Here is a 10143-nt window from a genome sequence, read left to right as displayed (position 1 = left end):
TGAACTTGTGTTGGAGTGACGAATGGGGATGAATCATGCCAATCAAGTCCAATGCCCAGCCTCGCTCAGGCCAAGGTTAATAGGCTACATGGGAATATTGGGAATATGCTGAACTGGTCCATGAGCCTGGCAATCCTAACAGCCTTTCGCGAACGTGATACAGTCTTTCAAAATGCTGGGCCAATAATACCCATGTCGCCTGATGAGTCAACGCATCTTTGGACCAGCTTGATGGGCTCCACATACGCCGACATGTGCTTCTCGCATCAAACGCTTTGCATCGCGGCCAAACACACAACGGAAGTCTATGTCATCTTCGCTACGTTGGCGTAGCTCATCGCCTCTGAGGAAGTAATTGAAGGCAAGAAAACGAGTCTTCCTATCTGCAGCAGAGTCTGGTTGCTTTAGGTAAGCAATCAAAGGGATGCGCCAGTCTATATCAATAAGTTCGAGGACCGTGACGACTGGATCTTTTGGCGGGTCAGGTCACGCGAGCCAAGAAGGTAGCGTGCGTCGTTCAACTTTCAGGATTCGCTCGCGAACCCCATATTTCAAAGTAATGCCTGTAGCCAGTTGAACCAGTTTGTTGTCCGCAAAGTTGCGCTCGCGAGGGATATATTCCAAATCCACGTCATTGAATTGATCCAGAAGTTCAATGGTGCGATTCAAATATGGTACAAGCAAGCAGCTCACACACCTGTACTTCTCTTGAAATTGATTTATGACAAGCAAAGAATCACTGCGTACTTGGACATCTCTTAGTCCTAGCTCCAGTAACACCTCTAGGCCAATAATGAGGGCCTCGTACTCTGCTTGATTATTGGTGCACTTGAATTCCAATTGGAAAGAATAAGAAAAACGATCGACTGCTGGGTTTTCCAGAATAATTCCTGCCCCTGCTAGTGTTTCTGTTCTTGAGCCATAAAAAAATAGTATCCAGGGTTGAAGGGAGATTGTGGCTTGATACCAAATAGCATATTCTAGAATGCGCACCAAATCTGGTCGAGTTATGTTTGCGGTCGCTATCTCTAACTCTTTCACTGTGGGGACATCCAACATAGGGTGATATGCTAGAAAGTCTGCGATGGTTTGTCCCTTCACTGCTTTCTGTGGAACGTATTGTAGCGAGAATTCGGATAAGGCCAATACCCACGTGTCAATACGACCTCGCAGAATAGGTCGCGATAGCATGTACTTAACCAGGTCGGTTTGAGTGATAATCCAATTGGTAAAGGATAACATGTAGTGTCGCAACTTGCACGCTGAGAAGTACAACGTAAGACACAATTTTTCCATGGGAGTATACCTGGTTTCGCAATCCGTCAGTGTCCTACTGAGGTAAAAAATGGCATGCTCGACACCTTCCTCATCATCCTAGGTGAGTAGGCTGCCAATGGACGCCTCAGCTGCTGAAATATACAGCTTTAATGGAAATCCAGCTCTAGGTGGAACGAGTACTGGCGGGCTTGCCAGATAGGCCTTAATTTTGTCAAAAGCCTCTTGGTGTTGAGGTTCCCACACAAACTCGCTCTGTCCTTGTAGTCTCAGTAGTGGGGAAAAAAGGCTGGATTTTACCTGCAGAGTTAGATATGAAACGTCTCAGTAAGTTGATCTTACCCAGTAATCGTTGTAACTCTCTCTTTGTGCGCAGGGAAAAGGCATTGATGACTGCGCTTGCCTTATCCTCAGGGACCTCAATACCCCTTTGATGGATGATGAAGCCCAGAAAATCTCCTGCTTGAACTCCGAAAACGCACTTGGCGGGGTTCATCTTGAGCTTATGCAGCCGCATTCGCTCGAAGACTTTCCTGAGATCCGTGATGTGATCCCCGCGCTACTTGGACTTGATGACCACGTCATCAATGTAAACCTCTAAAATCTTCCCCAGCATGTCGTGGAAAATCAGGTTCATGGCTCTCTGATACGTTGCCCTAGCATTCTTCAGTCCAAAAGGCATAACCACGTATTCAAAAACCCCCGCGAACCCTGGACAAAAGAACGCTGTTTTGTGTCTGTCTTCCTCCTCAATCGGAATTTGGTGATACCCAGCAGTTCCGTCCATGAAGGATAACAATTCATGTCCTGCCACTACATCTACCAACATATCCGCGACCGGCATGGGGTAGACGTATTTAGGCGTAGCGACATTAAGGTCTCTGTAGTCCACGCAGACCCTCATCTTACCATTCTTCTTACGGACTGGCACGATATTGGACAGCCATTGATTGTATTTGGCCACCCGAATGATGCCTGACCTGTGCATCTTTTCAACTTCTTCTTTGACCAAAACTTGGGTCTCGGAGTTCATTCTTCGCGACTCTTGCTTCACAGGCCTCTTATCAGGGAGTGTTGGTAGTTGATGGCAAACCAAGTCCGGTGACAGGCCGGGCATGTCTTCATATTTCTCCGCGAAGCAGTCTTTGAACTCTAGTAATAAATCAATGAGCCTCTATTTCTCACTAGGCTCTAAATAAGCACTGATAGCCACTTCCATAGGTTTAGCTGCTGTTCCAAGGTTGACTTTCTCTGTAGGATCCCTGACCTTTGGAGGGGTATCATCCAGCGCTGCTGGAGCCAGCTGAATTTCTTCTTCGTCTTCTTTTTCTTGGTCAGAGAACTCCTCGTCGACAATTTCCAAGGTCGCGACACGATCATAGGCCTCTTTTTCCACCAGGTACGAGGATAGTCTTTCGTACAATGAGTGGAAGGCCTCTATCCCTTCTTCTGGAAGGTCGTAATCCATTAATCGTTTAAAGGTTTGGGCACAGCGTGGCCAGGCCTTTCCAAGACTTCTTTTGCGAGCGTAAGCCCCCATTGTGCCAATTCAGAGGCCGTCACCCCTGTGGGGCGGCCTTTGTCGTCGATGCCACTGACTTGTAATGGAGTAATTGGCTCCAAGTAGTACCTGGCATCTACATAGTTCGCGGAGACTGGGAATGGGCGAGGATCCGCTTTAATCACCTCAGCTTGATCTGTTACCCTATTCCACATCACCAGTTCCTGGTGGAGAGTTGAAGGAACATAATAGCTCCGATGAATCCAGTCACACCCTAGGATGGCGCTATAGGCCGCATAACAATCTGTCACGAAGAAAGCATAGACTCCCTCTGCTGGTCCTACCTTGATACGTAGAAACAATAAACCCAAAGTCTTTGTGACTGTCCCCCAAAGTTCTTCAGCGTGAGGGATGTAGACTGGATCTTCTCTTTCTTGATTCCAAGTAAATGCATGGTTCTTGCGCTGATAACATTGACAGCGGCCCCTGTGTTGACCGTGATCTTGCTAACCTTAGTGCCAGCAATCTCCACTGTTATATATAAAGGTCGCATATGCTGAACCATCGCGGGCGTTGGTCTTGTGAAGCTCATAAAGAAACCTTTACCCTCAGCGTCTTCAATCTCAAGAACCACTGCCTCTGCTAAAGGTGTTGTTGCAGCCGATTTGATTTGCAGAGGTTGATTGGTACCGTCTTCATTCTCCACACACTCTTGCGCAGTGATTAGCAAAGCATATCTCGCGAGAAGTATATAGACTATATTGCATGAAGTATCAACCGCCTCAGTTTTGTCTATGTCGTCCTCCAAGTTGAGCTTCGGCTCTCCAACCGGGATGTCAGTGTTGAACTGCTTCACCAGCCGGTCTACCAATGACTCTTCTGTAAGGCCCTTTACCTCACACTGTTTTTGTTCCTGCAGCTCGGCCATCAACAATGGCGGGTTTGATCTTTGTTCCCCTACAAGTATCTCCTTTGGGGGCGCGACCAACAAACTTTGGACTTTTTTAGGTCTCCACTGTAAAGCTTCTGTAGTGCTGCCCTTGCCCCCCAATCTCTCAAAAACTGAGGGTTTGGCTTCTGGTTCCTCTCGAAACAACCTGCACCTAACATGTGGCCTCCTAGTTGGCGAGTTGTCTTTCCTAGCTAGCGGAGGTGTCATTTCTGTCATGATCCTGCAGAAAACACTAGGCTTAGAGGCTCCTGATTCTGAACGCGCCTGCTTTTTAAAGCTATGAGGAGCCACCAATGGCTTAGTAGCTAATGCCTCCATTTCCTTCTGATATTGCTCAGGAGATTTAACCAGTTGCGACAACTTGATCAGGCCCCGATCCAGAGCTTCTAAGGCACGCTTGGCTTCTCCGAACCTGCGCTGCAATTTCCTTTTTCTGGAAGGGCTGATCTCCATTGCTTTCTCCTTCTCTCTGCTATACCATTTGCCTTCCTTGATGGTGGACGTTGAAGTAGGAGGAATGTAAGGTTTGGTCATGACATCTTTGTGCTCATTCCAAACCCTTCCTTCTTGTTTCTGATCGGCCGCGGCCGCTTTCAATTTCTTGAACAAGTTGGAATCCTTTGGGGATGGTGGTGACTTTACCTCATCTCTCGCCTTTGGGCTAGAAGGCTCGTAGTTTCGTGATGGTGAAGCCCATTTAATTGGCGGGAGGGAACCAAAATGAAATGTCTGCTCGACTTCTGCGTGCGACACTTGGATGCTGCATTCCTCTTTGCATCGCGAGAAAAGGACCACTGGTGAGGCTTCGTTGATGGGCTTAGCTTTCTTCTTTGCAGGGGTTTCCTCCCCTTCACCCCTCTCTTCTTTCCCCTTTGTAGTCAAATCTAGGGTTGGATTCCTCTGGTTCTTCTTAGGCCAGTTCACGTCAACCATACTGACTCTGGTATCTTGAAAAGGGTTCAAATCTACTAGTGCTGCTGCGGCAGTCGAAACTTCTACCTGCAAACTGCCGTTATTGAGCCATACCTGAATTTGGTCCTTTAGCTTCACACAATCAGCTGTGTTATGGTTCCACAAGTTGTGGAACTTGCAGTACTTCTTCCCTTTCAGCTGATCCGGTCGAGGGAAAAGGCCAAAGTCTGCTTTCACCATCTTCGCGGCAATCACTTCATCCAGAATCTCATGTGCCTTATTGGCATCATATGTATATGTCGCGAACTCAGGTTTAGTGAAAGCCACAGACTTGAGCCTGACAGGCTCCTTAGATATCTTTCACTGCTTGAGGGTTGAATTCTTCCTGCCTTTCAACTCTAGTGCGGAGACGTCGTTCTCCTCTTCCTCATCTTCATCTTCACCCTAGAAAACCTCTTCCCCTTGCTGGTGATAGTAAGGATCATAGGTTGGCTGTAGGTATCCAAGAGTTGCCACTGTGCGGTGTTTCCCTGGCACATATGTTCCTTTGGACGCATTTTTCCTAGCATCGGTCTCTCTGAGGAGATGCTCAAAGCTACCCACCTCTGTGATCAGTTCTCCCATTGACTGGATCATGTTGCCATGTTGCTTCTTTCGTTGGCGCGGTTCCAAACCCTTGATCGCTAGCTTGACCAATTCTTTTTCAGGAAGGAGCACACTCAGTTTGGCCTTCTGAATCTGAAAGCGTTAAAGATAGGCAATGGCAGACTCGGTAGGTTGTTGGGACATCTGAGTAAGAGAGGCCAAATCGACCTCGGGCTCAATAGCTCCAAAAGTTTCTCGGAAGAGCTTTTCCATTGCGGGCCAATCTGCCACTGTTCCTGGTCGGAGTTTGGAAAACCATCTAAAGGCGGCTCCAGAAAGAGAAGTGCCAAAGATCCTGCACTTGAGGATGTCATCATTCTGGTATTGGCCACATTGCACCCTGAACCTGGCCAGATGAGTTGTCTCGTTCTCAGTGTCCTCCCTTGAAAAAGTAGAAAATATGATATTCTTATAACCTCTTGGAAAGGACGCGAGCATTATATGTGGCGGGAAAGGTCCCTCATAGACCCCATCCATTTGGGCCCTAGGGTTAGCCAGCTTGATCATCTCCTCTACCTCTTCAAGTCTCACATACACTAGGCCAGGATGAGGAGGAGGATTCGCCACAGTCTGGCGAGCAACCTGCAAGGGTACGGTTTGGCTAGCAGTCGTTGTTCGTTCCCTTAGGCAAATAGTCTGGGGATTAGCAGACTGCTGAAGAGTTACCTCTGGTACGGGCGAATCCTTGACCAACGCTGTTATCTTGACGGGGTTGCCTGCTTGGTCAATGCCGTAGTAATTGTCTGGGAGTTCATGGTAGACATTCTCTGCCCCGTCACTGTCGTACTGAGTAAACACTACAAGATCAGCTGGAGTACCATCACCGGTCTTCTGGATCTTATCCTTTTGTGAGGCTAATGAAGCAGCCTTGTTACCACCAATCACCAAAGCTTTTTCCTTATTTTTGGTTGATGTGGCAGTAGCCGTTGCAAGAGGTATGGCCATACTGCTGCTAGCCTTCTCGCGAGCGTTTGGTGGTATATACTTACCAGAACCAGAGGGCTGACCAAGTGAGCCAAGGATGGCTTTAGGATCGCCTAGAGCTTTGTTCAATACTTCTTTAGCCTGGTTCAATTCGGTTCTCTGCATGGCGACCTCTGTTGCAAAATTAGAACCATCCTTGCGAAGAGCTGCCAAATCTGACGCAGTCTGCTTGGTTTGGCTCGTGATAGCTTTCATAATTTCTTTTTGATGTTGACTCTGCTCATCAGCGATACCTCTGGCATGGGCCCTTACTTCATTCTTCGATCGTGTGATTTATTGCTTAGTATCCTCAGCACGTTGGGAAATGCGCTGGTCTAGTTCACATATAAGCTGGTCTGTTTTCGCTATTTCCCTGTCAAAATCAGCAGCTACCTTCGCAAAATGATTCTCGATATTCTCCATGATGATCGCGAGTTTTTCCTCGAAGGTCGTTTCCTCTGGAATAGGCTTCGGAATGAAAGCCTCTCTTTCTACACTTTCCGCGGCATCAGAAACCACAATAGTGTTGACATGCTCACTTGCCTGGTTAGTAGTGACACTTTGACCCTCAGTAGCGGTCGGGTGATTCTCTCCCTGTTCAATTGACATATTGGTTGATGTGGGTAACGAGAAAACCTTTGAGTCACTTGTTCTTCAGAAAGACCACGACAGTCCGCGCGAAAGTGCAGTCTGTAACTGAAGGTCTTATGCTTTGAGCAGTTAGCGTAAACCTTTTGATAAGGGTTTTTGCTTGACTTCCCAATGGTTAAGTTCGCGAAAATCTAAAAGGCCCACTGGGCGTGCCAAAATGTTTGGCTCCAAAATCAGTGTGGTACAAACTGTCTCTTTTGAATGCACGAGCGTGCTAACACCGTGGGGTGCAGTCGTCGGGACGTCCCTTGACCTGACTTCTTGATCAAGCGTTGTGGACGAGGAGAGCACCAACCTCGTCACAAGGCTCTTTTCTCTGCCTTCCGAGAAAGGACTTCTTGCCTTACGGATAAGGGCTTTGGTTGTGATCTCTTCGCGTCACTAAATCGATACTTAGTGTTGTAGACTAAGCAGAGCAATCACTAGGAAGTTTGGAGAAAGCACAGGGTTTGCTAAACCGTGACTTTAGGTTAGCAGGGTTGCGAGAGCGTTACCCTTGCTTCGCTAGTAGTATCGGTGGCAGTAGCACTAACAGTCGGCTCTTGGAGAGACTAGGACTGGAAGCACGATCGCCGGGTTTCAACAAGGTTGAAGGTTTGCTCCGGGGAGGCTTAATAATCCGAGGGATTTATTGATTTGAGAGTCGTCCTTGATTTGTCCTTGAAACCAGGTATTTATACCTAGGGTTTCGACTGTTCCTTACTATAGAAGGATTATTGATTGAAGTTTCCTATTCAATCTCCGCTACCTGACTCCAATAAGGGCTCGTTTTCCTTATGGGTTTCGAAATGGGCGAAGCTGTAACCCGATTCCAAGTAGACTTATTTTTGGGCCACAAGTATCGGCCTGCTATGCTAAATCCACTAAAGGATCTTGCCAAAATTACTTTTCGGCTCAAACAGGTACATCAAGGGGGGTAGCGGGGAGCTATCTAATGCTCATGAGTACGTGTTTTTAAAAAGGGAGTTTCGGGGATGCTTTCTTTTAAATATTCGGGGAGGACTCGTGTATTATATTTAAATTGTCAAAGTTTCAATTAATATGATTTTTGTCACGGGGTGATTATGTTGTGTTCTTTTGAGAAAAGAATGTGTTGTGTTGGGAAAACAAGGTGTGTGGTTCTTTTTCACGAGTTGATGGGTTTCCTCATTGGACGAGTTGTGCGTGTGTGTTTTGAGTTACTCATACGGGCTTGCAAAACCTTACCGGGTTTGTTGTGTGGCAACCCAGTGTACCATTCAAACGGTGTAGGGGTTATTTCTGCAGGTCAGGATAATTGTGGCTAATGCTGAGGTAGCGTACTTGCAACTTAACGGTAAGAAGTCATTTATGTGACTTTACCGTTATTAAGACGTCCGTTTGTTGTGAGCTCTGAGGAGCATTTACGCTTTATTTTGTTGTGGCAATTTAATTCGTAAGCTGTTGTATTACATAACTCTGTGCAGGGCGAGTATATGTTATTATTGTGAGTTCAGGGCATCAATGTGTACTTGGGTTAAAAGGGAAAAGTTTCCAGGTATTTTATATTGATGGCTAAACGATCGCGCATATATAAGCATGAGATTATATATCGATTTTTAATTTTGTTAAAAATCAGGGGCATGACAGACGAGGCTGACAACGGTGTCGATGGAGGTAACACCATTGATCGTGTGAAGGTAGGCTCACGGCGAGTTCGTGCAGATTGGTGGACCGGTTCAAACAAAGCAGTGCTCCTACTTCAGGGGCAATTCGCCGAAAGAAAGGCGGTAATTGTGACGGCCTTCGATGAAGGGACACGTGACCAGCCGTACAGGCACTACTTGGTGGCCGGAGTATCTAAGTACCCGAGCAAGGTGATCTAGAAGAAGGTGATGCCCCCGAAGCTACAAGCTCAACGTCGACCTCAAGGAGGTGGTCACGTCGACGCGTTACTTTCACGCTACAAGAAACTTGGCCGCCAAGGAGATCAAGGCCAGATTGGAGGACTGGTTCAACAGTGGCAAGAACCAGTGGTTTACCAAGCTTAGGTTTTGAGCATTTAACCCTTTTGTTTTCAATTATTTCAGTTTAGTTTTTCTCTGAGAGTTTTTGTTTGTTCAATCACAGCAATTGTGTTGTTATGCATTACTAAAAATTTTGAGGATCACTAATAGAGGTTTTTTTTTTTAAGGGGGGGGGGGGGAATACACAAATACTCAATTTGGCTTCTCTTCTTTCTTTTGGCAATTGAATAATATGGAACATCTATGGTATTAAAGGTCTATTGGAGGGTAATAGACATCTATTGGGGGCCAATAGACGTCTATTAGGGGGCAATAAATGTTTTGAATTGATGTAGTCTAATTTTTTTTCCTTAATCAAAGTTTTATTTGTCTAATTTTACGTAGATTAGTTGACATTCCAGCGAACGAAAGTTCTATTAGAGGGCAAATATAGGTTTATTCGCGGGAGCAATAAACCTATTTGGAGACTTCTGACGAGGTTTCATAAACCTTTATTGCCTCCCAATAGACCTTTATTGGGGAGTAATAGAGGTTTATTTGCCCCCTCTATTGGGGGCAATAAAGGTCTATTTGGGGGCAATGAACCTTTCCAGTGACCTATGAGATCTCCGACGACCTCTTTGGGGACCTCCGGTGAGATTTTTAGAGAAGTCCTATGTGTGGCGGTTGGTGACCGGAATCCAGCGACCGGTGATGAGACTCCGGCGAAGTCTCCTATGGCTTCTCTCTCTCTCTCTGTGTGTGTAATAAAGGGTGAAGATAAAATACTCTAAAAAAAAAACATAATTCGGTATTAGGGAAGACCTTATTAGAGTTTTCATGGGTAAGGGGAATTAAAAAAACTTAATGGGGTAAGTGAGAAAAAATCTCTAGATTTAGGGTAAATGAAAAAAAACTCGCTGATTTAAGGCCTGTTTGACATTGTTTTTCAGATACTTGATCATAAGTGTATTTAAATTAATAAAATAAAAAAATTAATTATAAATAATAATTAAAAATGCAAAAAAATGAAATGTGACTAGAATTTTTTTTTCTTTTTTTGAAGGGGACTAGAATAGTTTTTAAAAGCAGTTAAATTGGTTTTGCCTGGTATAAAAGTGTCTTTACCAATTTTTTTTTTTTTTTAAATTAGCTCTTTCAAAAGCAATTCAAAGAGGCCTTTAAGCTCATCTATAGTATGTAGTATAGATCCTGCAGGACCTGCATGCATATACTATATAAGCTAGACAATGCATAACTCTACTAGATTTTCTATAATG

The 10143-nt window shown here is 45.5% G+C and overlaps 1 protein-coding gene and 1 pseudogene across 1 annotated transcript; one reads left to right on the top strand and one right to left on the bottom strand.

Moving 5' to 3' along the window:
• Positions 1-486: 486 nt before the first annotated feature.
• LOC112163797 lies at positions 487-1296 on the bottom strand. The gene has a single exon (XM_024300054.1). The coding sequence runs from the start codon at positions 1294-1296 to the stop codon at positions 487-489; it is 810 nt and encodes a 269-aa protein (XP_024155822.1).
• Positions 1297-7010: 5714 nt separating this feature from the next.
• Positions 7011-8915, top strand: LOC112202568 (annotated as a pseudogene).
• Positions 8916-10143: the final 1228 nt, after the last annotated feature.

Source organism: Rosa chinensis, chromosome 5 (genome assembly GCF_002994745.2).
Source record: "Rosa chinensis cultivar Old Blush chromosome 5, RchiOBHm-V2, whole genome shotgun sequence".
NCBI lineage: Eukaryota > Viridiplantae > Streptophyta > Magnoliopsida > Rosales > Rosaceae > Rosa > Rosa chinensis.
Note: the sequence above shows the minus strand (reverse complement) of the source record. Positions and strands in the feature narration are given on the sequence as shown.